The sequence below is a fragment of the Saimiri boliviensis genome, chromosome 9 (assembly GCF_048565385.1).
Source record: "Saimiri boliviensis isolate mSaiBol1 chromosome 9, mSaiBol1.pri, whole genome shotgun sequence".
NCBI lineage: Eukaryota > Metazoa > Chordata > Mammalia > Primates > Cebidae > Saimiri > Saimiri boliviensis.
This window is the reverse complement of record NC_133457.1, coordinates 95,144,607-95,161,788: the sequence shown is the minus strand read 5'-3', so window position 1 is coordinate 95,161,788 and position 17,182 is coordinate 95,144,607. Positions and strand designations below refer to the sequence as shown.

The 17,182-nt window shown below is 51.3% G+C and overlaps 1 protein-coding gene across 1 annotated transcript; it reads right to left on the bottom strand.

The window, feature by feature from the left end:
* Positions 1–11,092: 11,092 nt before the first annotated feature.
* On the bottom strand, positions 11,093–17,114 carry SRXN1 (sulfiredoxin 1). Its single transcript, XM_010351832.3, has 2 exons — positions 16,802–17,114; positions 11,093–12,452 (listed from the first exon to the last, which is right to left on the bottom strand). Exons 1-2 carry the CDS (start codon positions 17,009–17,011, stop codon positions 12,249–12,251), a joined length of 414 nt encoding a protein of 137 aa, XP_010350134.2. The 5' UTR covers positions 17,012–17,114; the 3' UTR covers positions 11,093–12,248.
* Positions 17,115–17,182: the final 68 nt, after the last annotated feature.

Genomic DNA, 17,182 nt, shown 5'->3' with positions numbered 1-17,182 from the left:
CTATTGAGGGCTGGGCATGGTGGCTTATGCCTGTAATCCCAGTTCTTTAGGGGGCCAAGCAGGCAGATCATCTGAGGTCAGGAGTTTCAGACCAACCTGGCCAACTTAGCAAAACCCCATCTCTACTAAAAATACAGAAACAAAAACAAAACAAAACAAAACAAAAAACTAGCCGGGTGTGGTGGTACATGCCTGTAACTCCAGCTACTCAGGAGGCGGAGGCATGAGAATTGCTTAAACTCAGGAGGTGGAGGCTGCAGTGAGCTGAGATTGAGCCACTGCACTCCAGACTCTGTCTCAAAACAACAACAACAACAAACACATATTTAGGATATTAAGTAAATAATAATACAGATGCCATGTAGGTGTGTTTGAAGTCATGAAGGTTGCTCACCACACAGTAAAATTTGTAGTCAGTGAATAAATGGATAGATAGGAGATAGAATGTGAATGCATGAATGGGTCAGTGGGCAAGTGAATGAATGTCTATCTCATCTGTTCTACACAGCCCCAACACAGTGGGAGATTGTCCTATCAAAACTTGCATACCTTCTAGAACGGGGGAACTCACTACCTTATGACACAGCCCTTTCCACATCCAAACCTCTAGGAGTGTGTGAAAGATATTTTCTCATGTTATCTTTCTGGAGACCCCGTGCTCTCTGGGCCCCCACAGGCACGTGGCTCCCCTCTCTGGGGACAGCCCAAACACCTGCCCTCCCCAGCTGCCCTTCTCTGGGCCTTTCTACCCAGATGCTTGGCTGCTCTGCCCACCAGGTCCTGCTTGCACAGAGCTTCTATCCCAGTGGGGCGGCAGGACAAACAACAAGCACACAGGCACACAAACACAGTCATTACATGCTATGAAGGAAACGCAGAGTGAGACGTGGGAAGAGCAAGACAGGGTGTGGAGAGGCAAGGGGTGTCTCACCAGGAAGGTGATATTTGAGCTGGGACCTGAAGAAATGCAACAAAGCCAGAAGAACAAGGGCAAGGGCATCCCAGATAGAGGCAAGAGCAAGTGCGAGAGCCCTGGGGTCAGACAGCAATTGGAAACCAGGAGGCGGCTAGCCTCGCGGGAAGGGACAAGCAAGGGAAGGGCAGGTCATTTTGGGTATTGATGGTGAAGAGCCTAGAACTGTTTCCTAAATTTGATCTCCAAGCACTTTTGAGCAAGAGGTGATATGATATGACATACTTCAGTAGATCATGAATATTTCCTAAATTAAGATTGAAGACCCTTCTAGTTCCAATAGTTCCATGCTTCCCAAACTGATATTGAAATGGCTTTAAGAGAAAACAGGCTGGGCATGGTAGCTCACATCTGTAACTCCAACACTTTGGGAGGCTGAGGCAGGAGAATTGCTTGAAGTCAGGAGTTCAAGACCAGCCTGGGCAACATAGTGAGACCACCCCCCATCTCTACAAAAATAAAAATAGAAACAAAAATAAAAAAATTAGCTGGACACGATGACATGCACCTGTGGTCCTAGCTACTCAGGGAGCTGAGGCAGGAGGATGATGTGAGCCCAGGAGGTGAAGGCTGCAGTGAGCTGTGATTGTACCACTGCATTCCAGCCTAGCTGGCGCAGCCAGATCTTGCCTTAAAAAATTTTTTTTTTTTTTAAAAGAAAAGAGACAATCACGTGATGGTCTCCAGAGCAGCCTCCAGAGATGGCCTGCCTGGGCAGCCTCCTGGCTCTGCCTTGCCCCTGCTGGATGGCCGTGGGCCAAGCAAGGACCTTGTCTCTTTGAGCCTCAGTTTTCTCATCTGCAAAGCGGGGGTCATAATTGTTCCCATCTCATTGGCTTGTTGTGAGGATTAAATGACTTTATATTGGAGAACAGGGCCTGGCATGTCAAAAGTACTTTCTGTTTGTTAAATACAATGAAAAAGGGTGAGGACATGCAGAGAGCAAGATTAATCCTTTTTCAATCTCGTCCAGTCCTGATTCCTTCAAGGAGAGTCAGGTTTGGTGCGGATGTGTATATCTAGCACCCCCCACCTCCCCCAACCTGGAAGAAGTTAATAACAGGGTTATATGTATGTTGTTTATATTTACAGCTACCTTTATTTGTGCCACGATATTATTATTATTATTTTGAGATGGAGTCTTGCTCACTCCTGGCTGGAGGGCAATGGCACAATCTTGGCTCACTGAAAACTCCATCTCCTGGGTTCAAGCAATTCTCCTGCCTCAGCCTCCTGAGTAGCTGGGATTACAGAAGCTCATCACCAAACCCAGCTAATTTTTGTATTTTTAGTAGAGATGGGGTTTCACCATGTTGGCCAGGCTGGTCTCAAACTCCTGACCTCAGGTGATCCACCTGCCTCAGCCTCCCGAAGTGCTGGGATTACAGGATTGAGCCATTGTGTCTGGCCCAAATTTTCCATTTAACCTGGCTATTTCAAGTTTCCTTAATTTTTGAAAAAGTAAAACAAAAGCAAGTGAATTTAGAAATTCAAGGGCAGGCCAGGCAAGGTGGCTCATGCCTGTAACTCCAGAACTTTGGGAGGCTGAGGTGGGCAGATCACTTGACGTTGAAGGTTTGAGGCCAGCATGACTAACATGGATAAACCTTGTCTCTACTAAAAATACAAAATTAGCCGGGCGTAATGGTGCATGCCTGTAATCCCAGCTACTTGGGACACTGAGATAGGAGAATCACTTGAACCTGGGAGGTGGAGGTTGCAATGAGCCCAGATTACACCATTGCACTCCAGCCTGGGCAATAAGAGTGAAACTCTGTCTCAAAATAAATAAATAAATAAATAAATAAATAAATAAATAAATAAATTCAGGAGCAATGGTCCCTGAAGGTATCGGCAAACCCTTCTGTCCCAAATGGCCCAAATTGTGCAGGTGGCCACTGAGGGGACTTTGGGAAACATGTTTCTAAGCTCAGCTCTTCACTGTGCTCTTGGGGAACCCGAGGCCCCACTGTATTCTGTGCTTGGCTGAGTTTTCTGGAGCACCAGTGGCAGAGAGGGATTCATTGCAGGGACCCCAGGACTCTGTCCACACTCTGGCCTGCAGAGGTTTGAAAAGGGCTGGTGGACTCCCAAATTTGGTGGTCACTAGGATCCTCTCTCTCCTCCCCCAGATCCAGTCCCATCCACTGGTAAATCCCAGAGCTCCTTCTTCAAGTTACGTCCTGATTTGGATCACCTCTTTCTACCCGAGAGCAATCCAGCAAGCATCACCTGGGGCTGTAGTGACAGCAGCATTCCCTTCACCTTCTTTCTCTTGTTGCTCTACTCTGCAGCAGGCCAGGAGTTCAAGACCAGCCTGGGCAACATAGTGAGACCCCCTCCCCCCCCCATCTCTACAAAAACAAAAATAAAAAAATTAGCTGGACGTGATGGCACATACATGTGGTCCTACCTACTCAGGGGGCTGAGACAGGAGGATCACATGAGTCCAGGAGGTCAAGGCTGCCTTGAGCTGTGATAGTACCCCTGCACTCCAGCCTTACCACTGCGCTTACAGGCATGAGCCACCACATCCGGCCAGACCATGTCCTTTCTCTGCTCAAAGCCTCACATGGCTCCCAGCTCACTCAGAGAAAAAGCTGAAGTCCTCACCTTCCTATGAGGCCCTTCCCAAGCTGATGGTACTCACTTCTCCAGCCTCGCCACCTGTCCAGCCCCACCTCTCTCCCACCCCACTGGCCTCCTTTTGCTTCTCTGTGCAGACTTCCAGCTCAGGATGTTTGCATATGCTGTTCCCTCTGCCTGGAACACATCCCTCTGACACCCACAGGGCGTTTTGCCTCTCATTGTCCAGGTCAATGCCCCTCCTCAGAGAGGCACATCCACTTTACCTAGATGAGTATTTCCAAGCTCATTCTTCCTCCCTCTCTGCTTTTCCCTCGGAGCACAGATCACTACCAGATATCCTATTTTACCTTTGATACATATTTTGTGTGTGTCACTGCCTGTATCCCAGAGTGGACTTCAAGAGGACAGAAGTTTGCATCTGTTTTGTACTCTGATGGTGTCAGTGCCTGGAGTGGTCCTGATTTGCAGAATGAATGTGCAAGGGTGTGTGTGAAGGGTGGGGGGCAGTCACTCCCAGCCCTGCCCAGCCCTGATATGGCCCCTCAGTCCCTTCTCTGGATATGGCTTTCCTTTCTGCCTGTCCCACCCCCTGACCCTCAAGGGCAGGCCAGGGCAGCCAGCTTGTCTCTTGGAAGAGAGGTTTCCAGCTGTGGGGCAGACCCTCCTCCTATTCCTCCATCCCAGATAAGCCCGACTGGAACTGCCCTCTCATGGAGGGTACTCCAAGGATGAAGGGCCTTAGGGGCAGAGCCATCCTACCCACAGCCTCCATGACCTCATTGGAAAAGAGGCAAGACTCTTGAGAGTGAATGACTCTCAAGGGGGAGTCTATGCTTGTCTACTTTTACAGACGAGGAAACTGAAGCTCAGAGAGGTGAATTTGTCTCCAGGACAGCTGGAGCCTCTGTCCCCTCCTCTGTAAAATGGGGAGAGTAAATCCTCTCTCCTAGGGTTACCTTGAGGATTAAGTGAGCCAAATAAAGCCTTTAAACACAGAGCCATGTCTGGCATATAGTAGGTGCTCAATAAATGTTGGCCACTCTTGTTCTGACAGGTGAACTAACTTCCCAAGGTCTCACAGTTAGTTAGTAGCACAGACAAATTCAAACCCAGATCTATCTGAATCTAAAGTGATTCCCAGAGGGGTGCAGTGGCTCACACCAGCACTTTGGGAGGCTGAGGCAGAAGGATCGCTTGTGCCCAGGGGTTCAGGACTAGCCCGGGTAACATAACAAGACATTGTCAGTCTCTACAAAAACCAAAAAATTACCCAGGCACAGTGGCATGCGCCTGTGGTCCCAGCTACTCGGGAGGCTGAGGCAGGAGGATGATTTGAGTCTGGGAGTTGGAGGCTGCAGTGAGCTGAGACCGCACCACTGCACTCCAGCCTGCGCCACACGGCAAGATCTTATTTCAAAAAAAAAGTTAACTAAAGTGACTCCTGTTCACAACCACAAAATAATAATGATAGCGACAACAATAGTAACAACACCCCCAAGCAATAATAGCATTTTTCCACTGCAGACGGTGGCGCTGAGGGTAAAAGGATAAGGTCATCAGGTGACAGCTCCTGCCTGGCACCCAAAGCCGGACATTGGGCCCTGCCCTCGCGCTGCCACGGCTGGGACAGGGGCGCAGCCAGCAGAGCCTCTCTCTGGGGAGCCTGGAGGGCCCAGTGGGGGTGGAGAGCCCTGGGCGGCCCGGGGAGGCCCCTGGGGGAGGCAGGGGCGGCCCTCGGGCTCTGGAAGGGGCCGCGCGGCCTGGAAGACATTACACGGCTGTCGGACGGGGGGCGTCGCTTGGAGTTCCGGAGGGGGTCCCGGCGGCGGACGCGCCGGGTGAAGGGACCGCCCGGCCACAAAGCGCGCTTTGTTCTGCGCTCCCCCCCGGGAGCTGGAACCAATGGATTGGCGGCAGCTGAGGTCATCTGTCAGGCAGAGCCGGGGGTCAGGCCCGGGGAAGGGGCTGCGAGGGAGGGCGGCGCGCCTGGGCCGGCGGGGGTGCGGGTGGGGGGCCGGTTAAGGAGGCCACGCTCGCTGGGGGCTCGGCAGCAGGTCGCTGTGCTGCTTTAGGCCTCAGTTTACCCGTCTGTCCAACAGGGAAGATCATTTCTGTCCTGTCCACCTCTGGGGGCTACTGTGAGAATCAAAGTATGCGAGCTACAATGATGGTGATGATAATGACGACGGAGAATGACAGCCTTCTCCTAACGCGCAGTCTCTACCTCCCGCACCACGGAAGTGCTAAGGCAGGGGCTGGACGCAAATATGCTTTGTAGCCCATAGCGCACACCTGTGTGCGAGGCGGGCATGGATGTTTCACCTGGGGAAGTCAGGGCCTCCCCCGATTCCCTGCTTTGACCCTGGGTGCCAGGCTTGGTCTGCCTTCTCCAGGGCTGATAGGTGCAGCGGCCCAAGTCCGAGCCCAGGAACGCACTGGAGCCCGTCTCCTTGGTGCCCTCTGGTCCGGGTAGGGCGGGACTGGAGTGACCCAGATAGGTGGGTTTTTTTTTTGTTTTTTGTTTTTCCTGATTGGAGGTATCAGGGTCTGAAGTCTCTCCTCTGCCCCCTACAAAACTACAGCCCCTTCATTCATCAATTCACTCATTCATTCATTCACACTGCCACCTGCCTGTGCCTCAGAGTTCCCATCCATGAGAAAACTAGGTTTCTAAACACGTGGACCCTGTCCTTGCGCTAGAGCCTCCCTCTGAGGATGCCCCCCAATCTGGTTGCCTAGTGGGGCTCAGCAGGGGTGAAGCGCCCCCTGGGGAAGGAGACCATCAAGTACAGGGAGGCCCAGAAACTGCCCAAAATGTGTGCGAGTATTTTTGGCTTTCTTGTGTTCTCAACCACGTTCATGATCTCCCAAAAAGGCTAAGAAGTACTGGTTGGAGCCAGGCACAGTGGCTCATGCCTGTAATCCCAGCACTTTGGGAGGCTGAGGTGGGAGGATCACCTGAGACCGGGAGTTCAAGACCAGCCTGACCAACATGGAGAAACTCCGTCTCTACTAAAAATACAAAAAAAATTATCCAGGCATGGTGATGCATGCCTGTAATCTCAGCTACTCGGGAGGCTGAGGCAGGAGAATCGCTTGAACCCGGTAGGCGGAGGTCTCGGTAAGCAGAGATCGCACCACTGCACTCCAGACTTGGCGACAAGAGCAAAACTCTGACTCGAAAAATAAATAAAAAATAAAAAATAAAAAAATAAAAGAAGAAGTACTGGTTGGAGTCCAGGGGAGGCAATGGGCTCCCAAACTCCACTGGAGGTGGTGGCACTTGGAACAGCCATTTTGGAGAGCAATTTGCCAGGGTCTTAGAAGATGGAAACCGGCATATGCATCAGCCAGGCAGCTCCACTCCTGGGTTCACAGTTGAAAGAGCAAAGAGTGATGGTGGGGGGCATTCACAGCAGCAAATAAGTGTAAGCCTCACACGTCCATGAACAGCAGCATGACTAACAAACGGCTACATTCATACCCTGGAACACCATGCAGCAGTGAAAAAGAATGAGCTAGACATACCCAGAATTTATTCATTTGACAGATATTTATTGAAAACTACTATCTTTTAGGCACTGTTCTTGGCACTGAGCCTACAGTGATTAACAAGACAGATTAGGTCTTGCCTTAAGAATGTACATTTGGCCAGGAGAGATGGCTCACACCTGTAATCCCAGCACTTTGGGAGCTTGAGATGGGAGGATCACTTGAGGCCAGGAGTTGAAAATCACCCTGATCAACACTGGGAGACCCCATCTCTACAAAAGAATAATAAAAAAATTAGCTGGGCATGGTGGCGCACACCAGCTACTCAGGAGGCTGAGTGGGAGAATTGCTTGAGCCCAGGAGTCGGAGGCTACAGTGAGCCACAATGGTGCTACTGCATACTCCAGCCTGGGCAATAGAGCAAGATCCTGTCTTAAAACAAGCACACAAACAGACACAGAAGAAAATTTGAGAAAGTGTGATAGATGCCATAAAGAAAATAAAACTGGATAAAAGGTTAGATGATGGGGGAGGGGGCTGTTTTAGACACTATGATTGGGGAGGTCCCTGAAGAAGTGACATCTGGGCACGGAGCAGAATGAGGAAGACTGGGAGAAAAGCACACAAACAAATGGGATGGACAGCTGGGGCACAGAGCCGAGGGAGAAAAGCAATCCGCAAAACAATGCAAAAAAGAAAACAGTCTTCACTTAAACACATATACATCATTATCAAGTTAGATATGAGTCTCGAAGGGTAGATGCCAAATTCATGAAGGTAACTGTCCTGAGGGGACAGAGGAATAACCAGGACTAGGACTTGCAGTGGGCTTTCACTTGCCTCTAATATTTTAAATTTCTAATATTTAATTATTTAACATTTTAATATTTTAATGTTTAAAAGGTAAATATGGCTGGATGTGGTGGTTCATGCCTGTAATACCAACACTTTGGGAGGCCAAGGTCAGAGGATCGCTTGAGGCCAGGAGTTCGAAACCAACCAGCCTAGGCAACAGAGGAAGACCTGGTCTCCATAAATATTAAAAAAAAAAAAAAAAAAAGCTGGGCATGGTCAAAGAGAGCCTGTAGTCCTAGCTACTCAGTAGGCTGAGGCAGGAGGATGGCTTGAGGCCAGAAGTTTGAGGTTGCAGTGAGCTACGATCAGGACACTGCACGCCAGCTTTGGCAACAGAGCAAGACTCTGTTTCAGACAAACAAATGAATTTTAAAAGGTAAATGTACTTACACAAAACTTGTGAAATGGCTGGGCGTGGTGGCTCACGCCTGTAATCCCAGCACTTTGGGAGGTCGAGGCAGATGGATCATCTGAGGCCAAGAGTTCGAGAGCAGCCTGGCCAACATGGTGAAACCCCGTCTCTACTAAAACAACGACGACGACGACAACAACAACAACAACAACAAGAACAAAATATTGTGAAATTTAAAAAAAAAAAAAAAAAGAAATTTAAATTTACCACGGTGAAGTAGGTGGGTTCCGGGTCAGTGGAGGACATACTCCCTTTCACTGGGGCCAGTTTCCTGGGGGCACAGGTTGCCTCGGGAGGGACAGTGTAGGGTCATGGTAGCCCAGCCAGTAGAAGCCCAGAAGCTTCTTGGAGGAGGTACCTCCATTGCTGAGCCTGAGATTCTCTGGCCCAGCACCCCAAGTATAGACAGGGGTGGGCAGACGTGTGCAAGGTCCCAGAACAAGAGGAGGTAAGCAGAACCTGAACTCCAGACTCCGAGCTGAACCCGGGGTAACTGATCAGCCTCTCAGCACGTTGCCTGCATCCAGCCCCTTTGCACAGCGGTTGCTCTGCAGGCCAGCCCTGCCGTGGGGAGTGGGGGCAGGAGAGCAGCGCCACCTGCTGCTGTAAGAGGGAAACGCAACTCTCAGCGACCAACAGGTTACACCCTTTAAAACCCAGCTTCTCTTTCCTAAATAACCAACCAATCCCCCCAACTGCGAATCTGTTCTGCATCTCCTTCCCAGTGCCTGGCAGGGCCCTTAGCACTGCACGGTCGGGTCTTCTCTGCAAGAAGGAAAGATTGACTCAGGAGAGGCCGACCATCTTCACTCTTATTCCAGTCCAGCGGGCATAGGAGTTTACTCCCAGAAGACAGTGGCATCTCACCCTTGCTACAAACCTTAGGGGAACACAATCCATTTGACAACCTGGAGGAAGTCCCCAGGGAAGGGACAGAACTGGCCAAGGCCACACAGTTAATGAGTAGACAAGCTGGGGGGAATGAGTAGACTCATTCCACTGGGGATGGAAGTGGAGGGAGGTCACCATATTTGAGAATAACTGACGCAGTCTAAATAAGCCGCTCTTAGCATGTGCTCCCTGAACAGCAGCATCAGCATCATCTGGGAACTTGTTAGCAAAGCAAATTATCAGGCCCTGTCCCAGATCTCCTGAATCAGAAACTCTGGGGACCGGGTATGGTGGCCACACCTATAATCCCAGCACTTTGGAAGGCTGACGAAGGAGAATCACTTGTGCCCAGGAATTTAAGACCAGTCCAGAGAATATGGTGAAACCTTGTCTCTACAAAAAAAACTTAGAAGGGCATGGTAGCACACCTGTAGTCTCAGCTACTCAGGAGGTTGAGGTGGGAGGATCCCTTAAGCCCGGGAGGTCGAGGCTGCAGTGAGCCACGATTGTGCCACTGCACTCCAGCCTGGGTGACAGGGCATGATCCTGTCCCAAAAAAAGAAAAGAAGAGAAAGTGGCGTAGAGCCCAGCAATCTGGGATTTAGCGAACAAGCTTGAGACCCTGAACTGTTGGTCTAAAGCAATTGTACCCCCCCTTTTTTTAAATTAAACTTTTATTTTGGAATATTAGATTTACAGAAAAGTTGCAGAGACAGTACAAACAGTTCCTGTATACCCTTCACCCAGCATAGCCCAAGGTCCGCATCTTACTTCACCATGCTACATTTCTCAAAACCAAGAGACTGAAATTGGAATATTAACTAAAATTCAGACTTTCTCCAAATTTCCAATTTTCCCACTGATGTTGTTTTTGTTCCAGGATCCAGTCCAGAATACCACACTGCATTGAGGACGGTCTCCTTTTCAGTTCTGTTACTGCTCACCTCAGTCATCCTTCCCCGGGAAAGAGAGTGGGTGAGAAAAGCTGTCGTCCTTATTATTGAACTGGGGAAACTGAGGCTTAAAAGTGCCAAGTGACCAAGTTCCCTTAGAGGGCAGTGAGAACAAGGTCTGCCTTACTCTGTTCCCTTTCCCCGGAGACTCTTGGTTTTCAGAAGCCCCCTCTGGAATGTCCTAGCTGGCCTAACCCCAGTGCAGACAAGGAAGTACCCCTACTACAGAGGGGTCCAGCCTTTGGAAAGACTCACTTCCTGCCCCAACACCTCTTCCCCTAGACCCTGAGGGACAATGTCTTAGTGCCTTCAGACTTGGCAGCGAGGCCCCATGAGACAGAGAGAGAGAGAGAGTAAAAGGGAGAATAGGGAAATACTTTTATTTGCCCATCCAAAATTATTTGTGATAGGTGAAAAATGGCCACAAGCTCCTTGTGGTTCCACTCATCAAGACATGAAGTCTGTTTCTCTTCCATTGAATCTGGGCAAAGCACTGTGATTTGCTCTGACCAAAAGATCTTAGCAGAAGTGACATTGTCCTAGTCCTGCTTCCAGGCCAAGAACCCAAGAAGTCTTTCAGCTTCTACTCTCACTCCCTTGGAACCTTGAAGCCATCATGTGAATAAGCCTGAGCTAGCCTGCTGGAGAGGCCACATGGAGGAGAACCAAGCAACTCCAGCCAACAGCCTATCACCTGCCAGGCAAGTGAGTAAGACTATTCTAGATCATCCAGGCCCAGTTGAGGTAACAGCTGACCTTAGAGGGACCGCAGGTGGGAGCAGCAGAACTGCCCAGCTGAGCCCAGCCCAAATTGCCAACACACAGAATTGTGGGCAAATAAAGGATTTGTTTCTAGCTGCCGGGTTTGGGGATGGTTTGTTACACAGCAGAAGCTAACTGGTACACAAATCCACATTTCTCTCATGGTAATGGGATCTCAGTTTTATTGCAGGAGGCAGTGTGCCAGTCTCCGTAGATGGAACATGACTGGTGTACTCAATCATGACAGTTCTGTACCCTGCTGTTTCAGCTTTCTCTGCAGCTAGAGGTGCAGTGGTAGCTGGCTCGAACCAAGGGCATCTAAGTGAAAATACGCAGGAGGAGAGAGCAGGAAACATGCGTCTAACCGAGGTTTTACTTTCTGATAGAAGGTGACAGGTCCGGCTGGGTGCTCATGCCTGTAATCCCAGCACTTTGGGAGGCCAAGTCAGGCAGTTTACAAGGTCAGGAAATTGAGACCATCCTGGCTAACATGGTGAAACCCTGTCTCTACTAAAAATACAAAAAATTAGCCAGGGATGGTGGCACATGCCTGTCATCCCACTACTCAGGAGGCTGAGGAGGGAGAATAGCTTGAACCTGGGAGGTGAAGGTTGTAGTGAGCTGAGATTGTGCCACTGCACTCCAGCCTGGGTGACAGAGTGAGACTCCAACTCCAAAAAAAAAAAAAAGTGACAGGTCCAGCTAGTTTGGCCCTTCCTCTTCCTCCACCCCTCCTTCCTTGAATCCAGACACGATTCTTGGGGATACAGCAGCCATCTTGGGACCATGAGAGCAAGGCAGAGGATCCAAGATGGGCCCTTATCATCACGGAGCTGCCGAACCAACCGTCGGCCACCCATCTCCAGAATCCATGCTATGTAGAAAATCCATCTTCTGCTTGTTTAAACCACTGCAACCAAGGTTTCCCTTGCCTCGCAGCTGAATGCAGTCCATACGAGGTTCAATATGTCTATAATATGTCTTATATTTGTCTATACATATGCAAAATGCAGAGGGGTCCTTGTCCTTGGGAATTTGGAGCCGGGCAGCGTCCAAGCCCATTTCTGTTCTCATTTCATCCTCTCAGTAATGCTTCAAGGGTAAGGCCATGATCCTATTGTCACAGACGTGGGAACTGGGGCTCCAACACTGTACAATGAGTCCAAGGCCTTGCAGCTGGCGAGAGGGTGCCCAGAGTCAGACCCTCTCCCCAGGTTCAAAGACAGTGTACCCCTGCTATCCCTTCTGCATGGCCCAGCCTGCTGGAGGCCAAGTGTGTCTTCTGGGCTCTTGAAGGTGGCAGCAGTTGCCAGGGAGGCTGCTACTGCAAGTCTGGTGTGGATGCCCCCAGGTACACCCTTAGGTCCGAGAGAGTGGACTGGACAAGCTTGGCAGGGATGGTCTCTCGCTGCAGCTGCTGGTAGGCTGCGTAGCGGTGGCAGCCGCCGAAGGAGTAGAAGTAGTCACCTCCCTGGGACCCTTTGATCCAGAGGACATCAATGGGGGGCACGCTGTCGGGGTCCTCCTGGGGAGAAGGGGCACAGAGTCAATGGACAGGGTACAAGGCTTGAGAGTTTGCAAAGCAGACTTTTTCCCCCTGTGCTGAGCTCCTTACAAGGTGCTCACACTGGACTGAGAGACAGCTGTTAAATAGCAGGAATTTTGTGAGCTGGTCGCCATCATCTTGTAGCTTGAAAATGAGCCATGGGAGAGTATACACCAGAGAAATGGACAGATGCTACAAATCAGGATTTCTCCCACCCAGACCCCGGGTTGTTAGACATGTATCAGTATACCACATGCACACTATCCACCCGGCCCCGCAGACCCTGGGAAGACGGTACAGCTGGAATGAGACAGAATCAGGCCTTGCCTTCAGGGGGGCTCCAGTCTAGTAAGAAAGTGGAACAAGAACTAAATACTAGAGTGACAAATGCTATGACAATAACACAGGCGACAGGACAGAGATGGGGTCCAAGAGGCCTCTCTGAAGTGAGAATGAAGCAGAGCACTTGGAAAGATAGAGAGGTGGGGCCAGGCGCGGTGGCTCACGCCTGTAATCCCAGCACTTTTGAAGGCCAAGGCAGGCGGATCACTAGAGGTCAGAAGTTCGAGACCAGCCTGGTCAAAACGGCAAAACCCTATCTTTACTAAAAATACAAAAATTAGCTGGGCGTGGTTGTGCATGCATGCTATCACAGTTATCTAGGAGGCTGAGGCAGGAGAGTCACTTGAACCTGGGAGGCAGAGGTTGCAGTGAACTGAGATTGCACCACTGCACTCCAGCCTGGGCGACCCAGAGTGAGACCCCATTTAAGGAAAAAAAAAAAAAAAAAACCACAACAGATAGAAAGATAGAGAAGTGGAGTAGTTCAATGAAGAGTCTGACTGCCTGGGTTCAAATCTAGCTCTGCTACTTAACAACTATGTGATCTTGGGCAATTAACCTTTTTGTGCCTCAGTTGCCCCCTCTGTCAAATGGGATGGAGATAACAGATCCATCCCATAGAGCTTTTGGGTTAAATGAGCTAATATATATAAAGCACTTCAAACCATGCTTGGCATCCAGAAAGCGCTCAGTAACGTATGCTGTGTATGACCTGAGGGAAGAACATTCCACGAAGAGGAAACAGCAAATGCAAAGTGCCTGAGGCCACAGCACGTTCACTGTGTAGGAGGCATGGCAAGGAGGCCAGCGTGACTACAGCGGACTCCAGGGCTCAAGCAGTGGTCAGAAAGGCCAGCAGGAGCCAGATGGTGCAGGTCTGCTTTTAAGAGCAGTGGGTGGGCCCTGGAGTGTTCGCAGCAGGCGAGGGTGACATGATCTGATGCACATTCTAGAAGGCTGACACAGGAGAACAGCCTTGGCAGGCTGGACAAGGGCACAAGGCGGCCTCTGCGGGTATTCAGCAGAAGACGCTGGTCTGGATGATGGTGTGGTGGGGACAAGGAGAGGTTGGGGACAAGGAGAGGTTTGGGACACACTTAGGGGGCAGATCTGAGGGATCTTGCAGAAGGGGTACATCCAAGGGCCAGAGAAAGAGAAGAATCTAATTTGACTTCCTGCTAGGGGCCCGTGCAGCCAGGTGGAGAGTGGGTCATCCTCTAAGTAGGGCAAAGCTGGGGCAGGACGGGTGCAGGGTGGAGCAGTCTGGGGAGACCCCATTAAGTGTTGGCTGCCTGAAAGGCCTCCTGCCGCTGGCCCACAGGTTCTCTCTCATGATTCCACAAATGATTATTCAGCAGTAAGGCACAGCAGTTGCAAGCCTGAGCTCTGGAACCCGGCACACCTGACTCTGGATCTCAGCTCCTCTCCACAGCAGCTGGGGTACCCAGCCCTCTGAACACCATTCCTTGCCTGTAAACTGGGAATAAGACATCTAGAGGGCTGCTGATGAAGAGTCAGTGAGCTGATGCCTATGGGGTGTTAGTGAAGCTCTAAGGAGGGGCAGCCGTGCCAGGCAGGCCTTGTGCTGGGTACTGGAGGCATGATGGCAGTTGGTCAGAATGATGGCTCCCAAAGATGTCCAGGTCCGAATCCTTGTGCATGTGTTACCTTACATGGGAGAAAGGACTTGGCAGATGGAATTGAGGGAAGGGTTGTGAGATGGGGAGATGATCCAAGGTCATCTAGATGAGTCAAATGTCATTATCAGGGTCCTTAAAACTGGAAGAGGAGGTCAGAGTGATGCGATGTGAGAAGGCCTTGGCCTGATGTTGCTGGCTTTGAAGACGGAAGAAAAGGCCATGGGCCAAGCAGTGTGGGTAGCGTCTGGAAGCTGTGAAGGCTGAGGAAATGTATTCTCCCCTGGAGCCTACAGAAAGCAGTGCAGCCAGGGCTGGGTGCGGTGGCTCACGCCTGTAATCCCAGCACTTTGGGAGGCCGAGGCGGGTGGATCACAAGGTCAAGAGATCGAGACCATCCTGGTCAACATAGTGAAACCCCGTCTCTACTAAAAATACAAAACATTAGCTGGGCATGGTAGTGCGTGCCTGTAATCCCAGCTACTCAGGAGGCTGAGGCAGGAGAATTGCCTGAACCCAGGAGGCAGAGGTTGCGGTGAGCCGAGATCGCGCCATTGCACTCCAGCCTGGGTAACAAGAGCGAAACTCCATCTCAAAAAAAAAAAAAAAAAAAGAAAGCAGTGCAGCCCTGCTTGATTTTAGCACAGTAAGACCCACTTTGGACTCCTGACCATAAATAAATCTGTGTTGTTTTAAGCCATCAACTTTGTGGTAACTTACAGTGGCCCCAGAAAACCAGTACAGGTGTGTTAGTAAGCAAAGGCAGAGCTCGTTCCGGCCATCAGAGCACACGGTTCTAGCATGGAAGGCAGGTGTCTCAACAGGACGTTAAAAGACAGTGGGCTATAATCGCAGCACTTTGGGAGGCCAAGGCCAGCAAATCGCTTGAGGTCTGGGGTTCGAGACCAGCTGGGCCAATATGGGGAAACCCCATCTCTACTAAAAATACAAAAATTAGCCGGGCGTGGTGGCAGACGCCTGTAATCCCAGCTACTCCAGAGGCTGAGGCAGGAGAACTGCTTGAATCCGGGAGGTGGAGGTTGCAGTGAGCTGAGATTGCACCACTCCTCTACTCTAGCCTGGGTGACAGAGCAAGACATTAAAAAAAAAAAAACAAAAACCCAAATCACAAAAAACAATGGGAGTTATGCTGGTGGGCACACAGGTGGCTGCAGGCCCACAGAAGCCCCTAACCTGGTAGGGATGGTCAGGGAAGAGCTTGATATTGAGACAGGAAGACCAAGGAAGAGTCAGAAACAACAAAGAAGAGATAGAAGAGATATCTCTCCTATCTCAACAGGAGAAAAAACCTAGTGGTGGACAGGGCGTGCATGGCAGATCCCTTCCCATCTCAGATAGCCAGGTGCTGTGCTACTGCTGTGGGACCAGGTCCTCACCCTTGTGGAGCTCATATGAGGTCGGGAAGACAGAATATAAAATGCAACACAAATCAATGTATAATATAATTTCTGGGGGACATAAGTGGTATCCTGAAACACATCTCCGGCTAAAGGGAGAGCTAGAGAGGTCAGGGACCCTGACTAAGGGTGATCAAGGAGGCCGAGGGCTGAAGCAGGCAGGGGAGCAGGCCTTGTCTTTGTCTGGGGAGGTGGCTCCAGGCAGTGAGGGCAGTAGTGTAAACACTAGGACTGAAAGGGGTGGCTGTGGTGGTGCTGGGTGAGGCTTAGGGATCTCATGTGGTCACCTTCTGAGCGTCACGGGGAAGGGGACGCAATGTCACACAGGCCTAACCTGACACCTGTTCCTGCAGTGCCCCCCCCACCCAAGTTCCTGCCAGAATCACTCCAGCATTCTCGAACACCCTCCCTCAGTGGTGGAGCTGACCCTTGACCTCCCTCACTTCCCATTCAGACAAGGCCCTCCCAGCAGACACGACACATCGAGTCCCACTGTCACTGACTGTCATGGCCATGAGACCCCATGGCTAATCTCTGGGCAGTGGGGCCCAGCTGCCTGGGTGTGACTTCCAGCTGTGCCACTTTTAAAGCACCTGATCTTGGTCAAGCCGCTGAAATCTTCCCTTGCCTCAGTTTCTCGTCTGCAAAAGAGACACTATCTACCTCATAGGGTTGGCACAGGACATTAAGGGACTTCCTGCAGCTCCTGGGCCACTGCAAGCACTAGCGTTATAAGCGTTATCATCACTACTTTAATTATCTCATCCAATTTCCTCCTTGCTCAAGTGAGGAAACAGAGGTACAGAGAGGCCCAACCACTTGCTCAAGGTCACACAGCAGATGCTAAGCTCCGGCTGAGGCCGGGTCTATCGCGGCGACCTCCCTCCTCCAGAGCCCTCCCTCCGGCTGGCCGGCCTCCCCGGGGCCTCACCCGGATCGTGTCCACGAGGCTCTGCACCTTGGCGTGGTCCAGCACGGACGGCAGCGGCCGGATGAGCACGCTCAGTGGCACGTTGTGCACCGCGGAGATGCAGCCCGAGTGGATGCTGCCGCCCTGCGCGCCGCCGCTCGGCCCGGGCCCCTCGGGCGCCCCCCGACCCGCGCCGGCCCTGCCCAGCGTTCCTCCCGCACGCAACCCCATCGTCGCCGCCAACGTCGCCGCCGCCGCCGCGGGACGCGCAGCCTCCCGGGCTTTAACTCCGGCCGGTCCGTACCATTCCGCGCAGCCGGCGGGGGGGCGCCGGGTCAGGGCAGCGCGCGTTTCTCCCCGGCGCCACCGTGGTCCGGCCCCCACCCCGCGGTCCCCAGCCCG

Bases quoted from the DNA above. Each gene is read 5' to 3' on its own strand.
- SRXN1 (XM_010351832.3), bottom strand. From the start codon at position 17,011: ATGGGGTTGCGTGCGGGAGGAACGCTGGGCAGGGCCGGCGCGGGTCGG. The intron at 12,453-16,801 runs GTGAGGCCCCGG...CCTTCTCCCCAG, and splicing joins GCCTCGTGGACACGATCCGG to GAGGACCCCGACAGCGTGCC.